This window comes from Camarhynchus parvulus, chromosome 2 (genome assembly GCF_901933205.1).
Source record: "Camarhynchus parvulus chromosome 2, STF_HiC, whole genome shotgun sequence".
Classification (NCBI taxonomy): Eukaryota; Metazoa; Chordata; class Aves; order Passeriformes; family Thraupidae; genus Camarhynchus; species Camarhynchus parvulus.
In genome coordinates, this window is record NC_044572.1 from 113,339,788 (window position 1) to 113,353,997 (window position 14,210).

At 39.4% G+C, this 14,210-nt stretch overlaps 1 protein-coding gene across 1 annotated transcript; it reads right to left on the bottom strand.

Annotated features, from left to right (window-relative positions):
• Positions 1-2,454: 2,454 nt before the first annotated feature.
• On the bottom strand, positions 2,455-12,286 carry LOC115917581 (epidermal retinol dehydrogenase 2-like). The gene is made up of 7 exons (XM_030971736.1): positions 12,223-12,286; positions 8,503-8,846; positions 5,846-5,977; positions 4,761-4,860; positions 3,840-3,984; positions 3,149-3,274; positions 2,455-2,573 (listed from the first exon to the last, which is right to left on the bottom strand). The coding sequence occupies exons 2-7, from the start codon at positions 8,821-8,823 to the stop codon at positions 2,480-2,482; spliced, it is 918 nt and encodes a 305-aa protein (XP_030827596.1). The 5' UTR covers positions 8,824-8,846; positions 12,223-12,286; the 3' UTR covers positions 2,455-2,479.
• Between the last annotated feature and the right edge of the window lie 1,924 nt (positions 12,287-14,210).

Consider the following 14,210-nt stretch of genomic DNA (forward strand, 5'->3'; position numbering starts at 1 on the left):
GCTTATATAAAAGCCATTATTTGTGTACTCCTACTAGGACAGCTAGCAAGCAGAGATTTTCTACTGAAGCTCTGTATGACATATTATGCATGCTCAGTCTAGTATAGAAATTGGTCTCTAACAGATACGAATATGCTCATAAACTAGTTTTTGCATATACTCAGTGAGTCCAGTGAAGGGCTGCAAAGATAATTAAGATACTGGAGCACCTGCCATACAAGGAGAGGTTGAGATTTCTGGGACTGCTTAGTCTTGAGAAAAGGCTGAGCCCCAATATGTATAAGTACCTAAAAGGAAGGTGTGAAACACAAACTCAGACTCTTAGTGGTATCCTCTGAAAGGACATGAAATAAAGTACATTAAATTTACACATAATTTTTATTTATCTGTTTTTAAACAGAACATGAACAAACACTAGAACAGGTTACCCAGAGAGGTTGTAGAGTTTTCAACCTTAGAGATATACAAAACTTAATTGAGCACAAGTCCTTTTCACTGATTCTGCAGGAAAATTCCTTGGAGATGTATTTATCTGGCACAGATTTTCAGGTAAAATCCTCCTAGGTCTTTGACAAACATTAACCTGCTGAAAATCCCCAAATCCTACTGCCAGACTTACTGCTTCTAATTTTCCTCGGCAGATGATGTTCACAAAGACATTAACAATGAAAAGCTACTTGCTCTCACTAGAGCTGGAGTTTGATACTCATAGTGTTCATATGCAGAGGTCACTTTTCCCCTTTGCTCCAGAACTCTGCATATCTAGTACTTCATAGCCAGGAGAGAAAAGTATGCTCTGTTAGTATAAAAAGGAGAGGAGACTGAAGACGCAGATACACCACATAGTTATTAGTGGTAGAATTTGTGACCACTGCAATGTGTGTATGTCTCAATGTGCAATCCAATCTCTTTTTTACTTGGTTAACTTCTGTTTCCTGAGGTATATTGTAAAATGAGTAAAAATTTTGAGGAAGAGAAGCTGAAGATCTGAAAGGAGATTGAAACAAATCTCTTCTCCATCAGTCTGAATTCTAGCTCTCATCAATACATCATAAAGGTAAGGTGATTTTTAACACACTTGTTTTACTCAGTGTTTCTTGCTCATCAGTAGTAAAGTAGTTCTATGTGAACCTTTCCCTGCTAATAAACCTTACTATTTGTATAGACAAGGGAAATGAAGGTAGTTTCTAGGCCATAGTTGTAAGAAAAAAAGACTCCCCATTAAAAAAGTCCCCCTTTTGTCCATACTGTTCCAATTGCTATACCAACTGCTAGCAGAGAACTGTGAGATGAAGTGGACTTAGCATGTACAGAAGTGATGTACACATAAACTTCCTTTTTCTTGTTTTGGATTACAGAAAGTCAAGGTAGCTTTCTAAGCATCCGTTGTCAAAAAGGGCAACGCCTCCACAGCATATGCTCAAAATAAATGGACAGTCCTAAGAGTAAAGGGAAAGTAAACCAACTCTCTGTAAACACAAGACAACCTGTCACCCAACACAGAGAAGCAAAACATTATGCTGTTACTCAAAGGATGGCTGTAATGATACCATTCAGTTCTGCCAACATCATTCCTTTCTGAAGCAATCCCAAGAGAAACCCCTATTATACAACACAACACCCTTGCTTTTAGTAGTTCATTGTCTCTTTCGATGAGGCATTGAATAGCCCACCTAGACTGGTAGTCTCATGCTTTATGAATACAAATTTATTCTTCTTAGGAGATGACAATTTAAAATAGTTCTTAAAATACTGTACTTAAAAGATACAAAGACTTCCGTTACAAAGTTGCAGTCATAGTATAGCTTTTAAAATAAATTAGGCACAAAGTAGATTAGCAGCACAAATGCTTAATTTACATATCCTTCCCTATCCCTGTCCCAACACCCATTGTCATCTATGAGTTGAGAGATCACACCTCCAAAAATTAATAAATGTAATTGTTTTGTTCACCAACACAGTGTATATTTTTATTTCCCAAAACTTTCATTTGTAAGAGTTAGAATCTGTTGTTTGAGGAAATTCTTGAATTCCTCAGGTTACCAGGGAATGGTAATGGCACCAGCAGTACAGCTCATCCTCATGGTTCACTGAATGGCAGCAAGAAGCCAGATCCACTACAGGCTTTTCTGGCTACCTGCTAAATACATGTGGTTTCTTGGTCTTTTCTTCCCCCCAAAGTTGCCAATTATTGGTTTGTGATGCAGGATCCCTTTTAAGGCATTATAAACCAAAGCAAGTAAGTTCAATTAATGTATTTTCATAATGAGGTGAAAAGAATACAATTCATAAACAATAGTTCAGATGAAAGCTGTTGATTAAGAGCCAGTTAAAAAGCAACTCTTAAAAATCTTGTTACCATTGAGAAATGAGGCACCCAAAGTTCACAGCTGTTAGTGAAGCAAACTTTTCCCACCACCACCTTTAACTAACTTCAATACCCACTTTAGAGCTGCTGGTCTCTGAATTTTGTGCTTTTTCACTCCTTCTTTGGTCTACCTTTGAAGGTATTCATGATAACAATGAGTCCAAAGTAGTCTAAAAGGAGAACTGTTGCTTTCACTGGTAGGAAGCTGTAAGGTAGGGACATGGAAGAAGAAAACAAAAATAAACAAAGAGATATCAGAAGAGTTGTGCAGTTTTATCAGAGAATTAGGTTAACCTAGCTAAAACTGGTAAAGGCAGTATACTCTTTAGAATACAGACCCACTGGTCCTCTCAAAATATCCTTTACACTCATTTGGCAGCCTGAGTTATAGATAGATCAGTATTCCAGCCTGGCTTGCAACAGAGTCAAAAGTGCCCAAATGCTAGAGCAAGACACCAGATGGATTTGCAGTTGAACTCAGTGATCTTAGAGGTCTTTTCCAACCAATAATTCTCTGACACGCAGTTATGGAGAAGCAGGCGGTCTCTACAGCCCCCAGTAAAACTGCAGCCCAGTGGAGTCAGCAAGGCACAGTTAGACATTGCTGCCATTGTTCTATGGCCCAAGGGTAGACTGAACCCACAGAAACAAACAAACAAACAAAACCCTTCCAAAAACGTGCATAACTAAATGAAAATTCAAACCAGCAAGTAGAAGCTTCTTTTATACTTTAAGCATCCCCAAACAGAAAAGAGAGAGGGGAAGAGAAACATAACTCACCTTTTAAAAAAAAGTAAAAAATAAAGGATGCGTGGTATAAGCACAATTTCTTGGTTCTGCCGAACAGCACTGATTATCCTCTCGACCACATACTCTGGATCCAGAACAGGAAGCATACGTGGCCACCTGAAAAAGAGAATATTTATTGCTATAATACAAATTGCTTTGGATTCACATTTTCTTCGAAAAAGTCTCAATTTTACAGTTATTCAACTAAAAAAAGAAATAAATACCACAAGTCCTATGAACAACAGAATCTTCAGTATGTTAGAGTGAGTGGACATGATTATTTCCCCCCGTATGACCTCTCATAAGACAAAACCAGAGACCTCATATTAAGACACATCAGACTTTAATTTGGCTCCCAAACTTTGTCATTATACATGCATACTGAGCAAAGCTATACCATCAATTTCAGGAGGAGAATGGGGGTTTAGAAACCAGAGAGGACAAATGGAGCATTTGACTTCTGCAAAGGAAAGGACACCAATTATGTTTCACATTTCAGCTTAAATGAATACTAAAGTACCTAGGCTTTTTGAGTTGACCAGTCACTGGATAACACCCATCTGAAGCCTTAAAAATAATACAAGCAGAAAAAAGCCTGGCTCATGATTTTCATAAAGGAAATAGGGATTTATAACATGCTAAAAATGCAAGTTTCATAAAAACCTCACAAGAGTTTACTTACTTGGATTTAACACCATCAAACAATCCCGTGTTTACGACAAAAGGACACACAATTGTGGTTTTAACACCAGTCTTTCTCAGATTTCTCATCTCCATATCAATTGACTCTGCCAAACCAATTGCTGCAAATTTACTTGCACTGTAATCTGTAAAATAAAACATTAACTGCAGTTAAATATTTAAATTTAAAAATTAAACTTTACTGTCTAATACTAAACCACATCAGAATAGGAATGGTTTTCAGGATTAGGTTAAAATTTGTTTTTGATTGGATTCATTCCTTTTCTTTTCTCTCCTGAATCAACTGTTGTTCTAGACTGGCAGACAGAGTTTCTCATTACATCTCTGCTACCATTTTTTCACTCTCTAACGAACAATGGTAAATGAAATTATTTTTTCATACCATTTTTTCTTTAAATCCATGCACCCACTTATTATGCCTCAAACTCACATTTTCAAGACTCTCTAATGTGGTTTCAACTTGAAGCTCTCTTGGAGCTGCATTTCTTTTACTGCTATGTCACCTTATTTCATACTCCGCCCTCTTTGTATACATATTCCAGAAATGCCTTCTGAGCTCCCTCTAAATCTAAAGCGGCCTCTCCCTATCAGAAACCTGCAAGTAAATTTTAACAACATTGAGATTCTCAGCTTCCAAAGCTCTATATGGTTTCCAGATCCTTCTGCCTTGGCAGAAAAACCTGTTTCACAGCACTGCTGAGCTTCTGGAAAATGCTTTGTGAAGAAATGGTCTGTTTAAAGTCAGCTGTTTTGAAAGTCTGACTACTTGCTTTAACTATATGGAAAGATCCAGAATTTCAAAACAAGTTAGGTTTTTCCCCCCATGGATATTGATGGCACAGTTTAAAATCAAAGTAATTACTTCAATTAATATTAGCTTTAATCCACTTTAATACACTACCTGAAGCCTGACTGACTCCACACAGTCCTGCAACACTTGCTATACTAACCAAGTGTCCATGGTTAGCGGCAATCATTGCTGGGAGGAACGCTTTGTAAGTCTGCAAAGTAAATCAGAGCTGCAATGTAACATTTTACTAAGTAAGCTACACACCATAATATTTTGAAGGTGTTTGATGGTTTTAGAGAAATTCTCCCAACAATTCAAAAAAGCTTTCCCCCTTCCATTATGGAAAGGATGTGTGTATGTATGTGGAGCTTGAACCGCATGTTGTTTGAACTCTAATCTTCAACTATTTAAATGGCAAGTTCCTACCCTACCAGTACTACCCAAGACAGATGCTAACTTGATGAAAGCTAAATATATGGCTTAATCTAGTCATGAAGTTTCTTTCAAATGAGAATTAAAGTGCTCACTGCAAATTTTGTGAAATGGCAAAGATTTTAATTTCATGTTTTCCTTCCATTAGATTAATTAAATCTTTGTGATTAAATTTATTTCTAAATAAACTGAAACATGATTGAATATTTTTATACAATTCTTTATGACTGAAACACCATATAGGTGACCAGCCTTCACTGAAAGGAAGAAAAGCACAGCAGGTTACTCATTCTGGACAAAAGCTTCACTTATTATCAAGAGGATTATCAGAACATGTGATGTTTCTTACTGGAATTATCACAGCCACAGAACAACTAGAACACTAACAGAACAGAAGAACTGAAGTAGAAGTGAATATTTCTCAGAGCAGCAACTATTAATGTGGGCCTGCTTCATGTCAGTTAATAATGAGACACTAACTTATGACTAGCCTCAGAATTTAGCAGATGGTATACTTCAGTTCTTAAGAGAATTTTAAATGTGAAGTGCTTCCACCTGCCTACACTAGAGATTCCCAAAGAATCCATTCTTCCATGCTTTAAAAAAAAATTTACCCACTCCAGAGCAAATAAATAATTTCTTGTATAATTTCTGACTGAACTTCCAAAGAGGTCTATATGTTTTCCTCAATTCTAAAAGGCCAAATACATTGAAAACACATTAAAATTATGTCTTAGTATGTATTTGCAAAATACAGGTTTTACCCAGAAGTGTGCCATTGTGTTCACTTCCATGGTTTTTTCTACAAGTGAATCTGGACAATCAAGAAATCTCTTCCCAATTACAACACCAGCATTGTTGATCAAGATGCTGACATCGCCAACTTCTTTTTTAACCTAAAACAAAAAGCATCAAGAGAGTGTGCAATAAATCCAAACATTCTTTCCAAGTATTATTTATGAAAACTTAACAGAAATATTACACATTTAAATAAGTTGAACTTGTTATGGATCCAAACACCTCAGGTTCTTGCAGTCTCACCTGATGCCTTTTTAAATGTGAGCTCTTAAATAGATTTTCTTCAGATTTGTGGAGCTCAAAGCTCACACAAGCTTCTGCTTTCAGCACCTCTGTTTCCGAGGACAAGTGTTCAAGATAAGACTTTAATGCAGAAAGCTTAACTAATACAACAAGTATTTTTCTACAGTAAACACATCTTAAAACAAAAGAGCAATTCTGGACTAGAATCTGGTACACTTTACCCCAGAAATTAAGTTGGCTAAAAAATAATACGTATACATTAAACTCAGTAAGAGGAGGTACAGTTTTCATTTTAGCTCCAGACTGAGAGCCTTCATGAACAGACCCATTTGAGGGAACAAGTGTAGGTCAGTTGATTGCAAGATATTATGTCAGCTCTCCAAAGGAGAATGAAAATATTTAATACAGAATTTGAAATACAAGTCATTGATCTGAGCTACCTGGGAAAAATGAAATGGGTAACACAGTGAAGAATTAAAGAATAATTTATCACCTATCCTTTATTCTAGCTTAATTTACTCATATTCCTTAAAATTGCTCTAATCTTGTCTATTTTATTAGGAGTTGGGTACTTCTGGAACAGAGACATTAGAAATAAATTTTAAGCTATAGTTTTTGATAGCCAAAAGGCTGTCCTTTATCCTGTTGGTACGGGAAAGAAACAATGACCTCATACATGCAGAGCCTTTTGGTTTTCTTCCTACTGAAGTAACTTTTTCATGCTGTCTCTGTGTGGATGATGAAGCACATATTAAAGATCCACATACATTTCATTTTGGCTATAAAACTGTTTTATTGGGAGCAAAATTTTCAAACATATCCTGCCCTACCAGCATAAATTTAGTTCACCATAGTCTTGCAAAACTCCAAGCCTGCATAAAGCTGAGTCACCAGAAGAGGAAAAAGAACCTGGAACAATGCGGTCATATCTTCCAAAGATACGAACACTAAGAACCAAAGTCTACTACGCTGCATGAATTAAGCAGTGGCACCAAGCACCACCTATACTGATAAGATCGGATAATTCTACATCATCAGCAGGACACGACATTTCTGAAATAACGGTAGTAAGGTGTTTTCTTCTATGCAGATTAGCATGAGGATTATTAGTGAATCTGACAGTTGCTGAACTGCTGACAGAAGGTTTTAAGTGAGGGACCACACACTGGACCCTACTGCAACTTCTTTGTTCCTGCAAGCTCTGTTTGCATCATTCTGAACCCATGTCACACATATCTACACCCAGCTCTCTTTTTCAAATTTCACCAGCATGACTCAGCCACTGCTTTTCTCCATGGGCCCAGAGTGCTAGCCCTCAATTCAAGTTCTCAAACCTAAAGGTTAATTTTCATCTGCTTCATTCCAGTATCCTTCACACTACAATATTCTTCCTCCAGCTCTCCCAGTTCAGCAGGAAGCACAGCTACAAGCCTATGGAGAGACATGCAACTTCTCTGCAAGGACAGCAGATGTCCAGCTCAGCTGGTATAACAGCTGCAAGGGAGACCAAAGCTGATCAGCATTACTGGAATACAAAACCAATAGCACCAGCCTCTAACAAGCTGCAATTCATACACAAGCTTCATGTATCAGAAAGCCTATCATAGTCATTTTTGCACAGATAGAAAAAGACAGAAGGCTAGAGCTTCTTAAAAAGCACCAAAACATTATTTCAACCAAAAGATGTTCTTGAAGACAGCTGAATTTTTTGTTAAAAAAATCATCCCCAGGCAAGACTTGCTATGGAAATCTCTTAGTTCAACAGTTAAGCTTAGCAAATTTTAAGTGAATGAGAACAGGTTCTTAGACTTGAAACTGTTTAACAATTTTAGCTTTTGGCGATACTGCTAGTCTGCCCAAATTATTTAACCACATGCTATATTTACAAAGCTCTTCAGAAATGAAAGAAAGAAATATTTAAGACATCAAGATACATTTATTAATTCAGATAAAGTAAGTCTGCCAAAATCTCTTCACAGCAATGGAATTATTTGAAAATTGCCTAAGCAGATAATCCTTTTTACAATGTATGGTCTTTTGGTAAAAGGCTGCCAGAACTTGAAATACTGCTTTAGCTTCAAGAAATTGATTTTCCACACTTCACGATTAAGTGCCTGCTCGGTCATTGAATGAATAAATAAGAAGCTACTCAGTTAAAATGAGCTACTGAAAAAAAGAGCCAGCTCTTTTTATTTTTTAAGCAATAGAGATACACAAGTCAACCCTAAAAACAAGAATTCTTGAAATAGATAGGAAGAAATACATTCAGAATGAATTAACTTTAATCTCTTGCTTTGAATCCACTAGAAAACTTACATGCATCTTACACCCATGCTTGCACTCATCTTGGAATAATGTCAAAGCCACAAATATACTTTACCTGGTCAGCTACTCTGTAGATCTCCTGTCTTTTGCTACAGTCACAGACATAAGAGTGTACTCTTCCTGCTCCTTTCTCCTTGGCCAGTCCTACTGTGCAGTTGAGCCCCTCTTGATTAATATCCCAGAGGACCACCGTGGCTCCAAGGCTGGCAAACTTCACTGCTAAGAGTCTTCCAATGCCACTTCCCGCTCCTGTTATTAATACAATTTCACCACTAACATTCTTCTTCCGTACAGGAACAACCAAGAACACCAGTGACTCCAGGAAGTAGTAAACAAGAAGTACAATCACTTTTAACGTTTCCAGGAAGAAGTTCATCTTCAAGCTATTTCTTCAGAAACCTGATTAAAAAAACCCAAAACATTTACCAATAGGGTAAACCATAGAGAAAAAGCAAACATCAATATTGTAAAAACATTTTCAGATCCATTCTAAACATTCTCTACCCTGCTTTTGAGTATTGTTTCAAAGAAATATATAGGCATACACCTGCATATCTAATCCCTTTGTCCTGTTTCTATCTCATCTTCAGGCTGCTTCCACTTTCCTCTAGGATGCAGTTTACAATTCATTTACCATTCAGCAGCAATAGGAAACACCTGCCCTCATCTGCATTAGAAATTCCCCATCCCTCATGCCATGGGTTTCATTCTCTGCTCTGACAGGATGTGGACAAAAATCTAAAATAAATAAATACATACTATACTACTAATAAAAATCTGCCCACTGAGCATCTCAAACAGAAATGCATGACAATTACAAATCAAAACTTATGGTTTGATCAAAGAACTTCAGTGCTCACACACTAGTACTATAGGTCAGGAAAAATTCTCCTTTTAGGACCATAATGTTTTTTGCTTCGTAGGCACTCCCTGTCACCATGAAATCATATGCAGAACAAGTCACAGTCCCAATTATGCTGAAAAAACATGAGTATAAGGAGCTTCAGAAGACAATATGCTTGTAAATCTCCAAAGCACACTAGGTAAATACTTGTGTGTCACTACTGACTTTTCAGCTACCTGTAGTACCATTATTGAGGAGAGCCTGCTTCTGCAGTTGAACACAGCTCTTTGAGAATGCACTGCAAAGCTGTTGAGTTTCTTCTCTTCACCTCCCCGCATTAAGCAAATGTCATAGACTTGAATCATACCATCTCAGGTACATGTTTAACCTCACAGTCTGTACATATCCCAGTAAAGCCAACACCAAGCAGGACTTTAAGTCCTTGGAGGAATGTTATTTCATTTTCCAGCATACAAAAGCTGTGCAAGAAATTAATCCTTGCTTAAAACAGGTTTTAATCTTTGACTAACAACATTATGAAGCAATAACATCTTCTTTCTCAGCTAAAGGTAGAGTATGCTGGCACTTACACTTCAACCTTTAGCAGTTTCAGACATTTAGCACCTTTAGTAACCTTTAGACATACCCAGCCTGATTACATCTCCTGGTTAACTTTGCTATCCATGTGTAAGGTAATCATGTTTGACAAGTGCCAGGAGATAAGTAACTTAGGTCTCTGCTACTCTGAGCAAAGTTCATGAAATTGAGCATGTGAATATACACGTGTTACCACAAATCTCAGGTTTTCTACACAGGAAACTAGGCCAGTCTTGAAAAGAAACAGGCCTCTGCTAGAGCAGAGCTAGTTATTTCAGAAAGTTTTCTGGCAGAAACATTGGAACATCTTAAAACTGTTCTGATAACAGAAAAAACATTTGCCACAGACATAGTGGCAGAAAAAGAAGTTCTTTCTGGCAAAGGCATGGGATGAATGCTTTCAATTGAGTACTTTCTATTCTTCATTCTCATTAAAATGTGAAAAAATGTGCACAGAGGCAGTAACTCAGTAAGAAGTGAAACAAATACCAAAACAGCACTGAAACATTTTTCTAGAGCCAATATTAGCATCTCCTGTAATAGGCTCTCTTATCTATGCAGATGTTACAGTTCTAAGCAAAAACAGAGTTATAAAGGAAAAATGTTATTAAATCTCATGCACATAAAAAAGTGCAAGCTTTTGGAAACCCAAGTTCTTTGTTGAGTCTAAAACAGAAGAAACAAGCCTCTAAAATAAATTCAGCTTCTGAAGTTAACTTGTTTGCACTAATTTAATGCACTTAACATAAAACCCTCCATTTGGATGAAAGGAGACTGGTATCTCTGGCATAGATAAATATGTTAAAGTTAATCCCTATGGAAAACCAAGTGCCAAGTAAGGTAATTGCCTTCAGAGGCAATACACAATTTGAACTCAGCTGAAAATTTATGACAGTAATTCTTTAAGTAAGAATTAATCTTATATAGGTCAGAGGCACATGAGATCTTTCAGAAAAGTATACCTTTCACTTAAGGAAGCAGAGTTGTTTATACATGCAGACCACAGGATATTTCCTATTAGAAGACCAACTCTGCATCCTTCAACAAGATGCTTAATTTCCACAGACACATCTATCCCCTAACCCAAATTTGACTGGGCCTCCAATCTCACTCAATGCATCAGTACTGCTAATTAAACCAGCTACTGTAACCAAGCATATCCATACAGACAATTAAATTTGCCACTCACCTGGCCGATTTTGGCTTGTCAACTAAAGTGAGCAGGGATGTATTTACAAGTTAATTAACCAAGGGGGCCTTTGGCACATATAAAAATCTCAAATCACTTCTGATGCCTTGTATTGTTTTTTTAGTATGCCTATGTCCACAGAGACATAAGTGTGGAGGGCTTTTAAGCAGTCGAGAAATATCAGATGTTCTACAATGTTTTATTGTGGTCGCAGGCCCCCAGCTGGGTAATAATTAGCATTGACTCCATGATATTCAGAAGGCTGATCAATCTCTTTATTATATATACAATTATTAAGAAACCCATTGCTTTTATAGACAGTTGCGATACACCTGGACCTAATTGGTCCACCAATCCAAACACCATCACCATTGGCTAATTAAGAAACCACCCTTTGGTAAACAAATCTCCACAACACATTCCACATGTTCACAACAACAGGTGCAGCAAGTGAAGGTAAGAATTGTTTCTCATTCTTTTCTCTGATCTTCTCACAGACTTTTCCCCAGGACAATGCCTGGGAAAGTTGTTTCTCTCTGTGGCCAGAAAGCTGCTGCCACATTTTATCAGACAGATTTCAAGTGCAGATAACTTGGCCAGCAAAGGCTTGTTGGTACATGTCAATGATCACCACCGACAGCTCTTGCAGACCTGACAGGGCCAGGTTTGAGAGTGGCAGCTGAACACACACCACCCTTGCTAGTCGAAGGACTAAAGGTTGATCACGCAATCACCTGAGCGGCGTTTGGCAAGGATGCATTTTTCTCACTGTACCGGGAGAGTTGCGATCCCACAGAAGTAAAGCAGTCCTGTAGCTAAGGCTGCCCAAGCGCAGCAGTAAACTCCTCAGCCCCCGGGGGATGCTGGATAACCTTACTCTGGCTTGGCACAGCGCGACTACCAACCCAACCAGCACCATAAGAAAGCCCACAAGCAGCGTGCAGCTGCAGTGCTCAGCTCACCGCCCTCCTCAGGCCGCCTCCCCAGGACGCACCGCTGCCCCGCAGCGCCCGGCTGCCCACAGCCCTCGGTCCTCCCACCGAGTGCCCGCACACCCTACCCTACCCTACCCTACCCTGTCCTGTCCTGTCCCGTCCCGTCCCCCGGCGCCCACCCGGCCCACAACGCTCCAGCACCGGGGATACCTTCGCCTGCCGGCCTGAAGGACAGGCAGGAAACCTCCGCCTCCCACCGTGGCCAGAGGCTCTGGGGCGGGCAGGCGAGAGCGGTGCGAAGGGAGCAGGGAGCACAGCGAGGCGGAGCCAGGCAGCCCTGCCTTTATGAAGCAGCCCGCCCCAGCGCAGGGCTGAGCGGATGCCCGGGGCCGGGCCGGTGCCCGTTCCGCTGAACGCCGGGCTGGGGGCGCGGCGCTGTCCGCGCTCCGCCTGGGGCTGCCGGCCGCCGGGACGGGATTCAGCCGGGCGGGGGGAGTGAGCCCGGCACGGAGCTGTGGGGTCGTTCCCGGGCCGTGAGGACGCTTATTCCCCGTAGGCTCTTCGCTGAGACCGGAGTAGGTCAACGGCTCGAAACACGGAGAAGTTTGTTGGGTGGAGGCCCTCGGGACAACGCCCTAACTCCCACGCACTTTCCGTGGGTTTGTTGTTGTTTGTTGGGGCTGTGTTTTTGTTTTTTGTTTGTTTTAAAAAAGTATTTATACACACGAGGTGGTTATCAGTCCGTGCTGAGACCTGCACCTAAAGGCGTGATTGATGTAAAGAGGTCACCTGGCCTGTGTGAAGCCGTGCTGCACGGAAGTGGCTTCACCGGGGGAGTGGGACCCTTTCAGGGTGGTGTCCTTTTGAGGGAATGAATGACACTTCAGTTTAAAAAATGTGTTCTGGCTCTACCCAGACTAGAGTATTTCGTTTGCTAATTCAGTGAAATGCTCTTCGTTTACTGCTATACATTCACATAAGTCCCTTAGGGCAGCATTGTTTTGGAGGGTTTTTTAAACCATATGCTTGTCCTTAGGCAGCAGAACTCTGAACTGTAAGTTGCTGACCATTCACAACTTCAAGGAAAGTTTGTGTGATGAGAGAACGCTTAGTTCCACCAGAAAAAAAATATGACTGCAGGCATTTGCTTGGCAAATCATTATCGTGATCGTTAATATGCCTACTTTACAGTATTATTGTATTAAAGCAGCATATTTAGGAGGCTAATGATAGTCAAACACTGACACTGGCTGCTGCTTTCTTTTGAGAAAAAAATCTTTTTAAGGTGGCTCGCTTAAAACAAGAAACTGTAAAAAAAAACACCCCAGTTATTTAATTTTAAAGATATTTAAATATAAGCTTTGCATTAATACTTGGAAGTTAATAGTATTTAACATTGAGAGGGACCTTGTGATTGGAGTTGGAGGCTAGAAGATGGAAGACATATCCCCTTTCCCCACCTGGTATGAAGATTTTGGGCATGTAAGAAACTTGCTGAATAAAACTTGCTGAAACAAAATTCACCGGACAGCTTCACTTTACTAGTCTACATTATGAAAGGCTAAAACTAGTTTGTAGAGAAACTATTTTTAAGACTGTCAAATTTTATCTTTCAAAGTCTCATGTCTGAGAATACACAAATGGAATTGTTACTCTTGATTCTAGTCTAGAAATGGAACTATGCTAATTTGTATCAGATGAGGATGTCTCCCTCTTGCCACATGTTACTTTTGGACTGATTTTTGAGTGCTGTCAGAATTCCAGGAGTGTAGAATTGGGACTGGTGTTGTTTGTTTGTTTTGTGTAACGTTCCACTGGATGTCTTCAAAGGAACCCAAGGTCATTCAAGTAATAAGAACATGTTTGAGGAACTTTGTAAGTGCTGTCACTTCTGCTTCTCTGTAGTACTTATGCTGTGTAAGTGTACTGCTAGTCTGTAGCATTTTTTACTGAGGGCTGTATTGTATTTTGGCCTACCTTAACCTCAAGAAAGCACTTGGCATCTGTTGTTGGGTAGACATTGGCACCTCTGCTGGAACAGTGTACCCAGTACCACTCTAGAGTGCTGTTATGCTTCATGTGAATCTGTGGTAGATGTTTTATTACATTCACCTGACTTCACCACCACTTAATCTTGATTATAGATGTGTCACAAGAAACATGGATAAAGCAAATAGAGAGTTAAGGTTGGTCTAAGC

Excerpts from the sequence above, each read along its gene's own strand:
- LOC115917581 (XM_030971736.1), bottom strand. The coding sequence starts at position 8,823 with ATGAACTTCTTCCTGGAAACGTTAAAAGTGATTGTACTTCTTGTTTAC. Across the intron at positions 3,985-4,760 it reads TGGAGTCAGTCAGGCTTCAG|ATTACAGTGCAAGTAAATTT; the intron begins GTAGTGTATTAA and ends TTTATTTTACAG. Across the intron at positions 3,275-3,839 it reads TTTGATGGTGTTAAATCCAA|GTGGCCACGTATGCTTCCTG; the intron begins GTAAGTAAACTC and ends TCTCTTTTTCAG.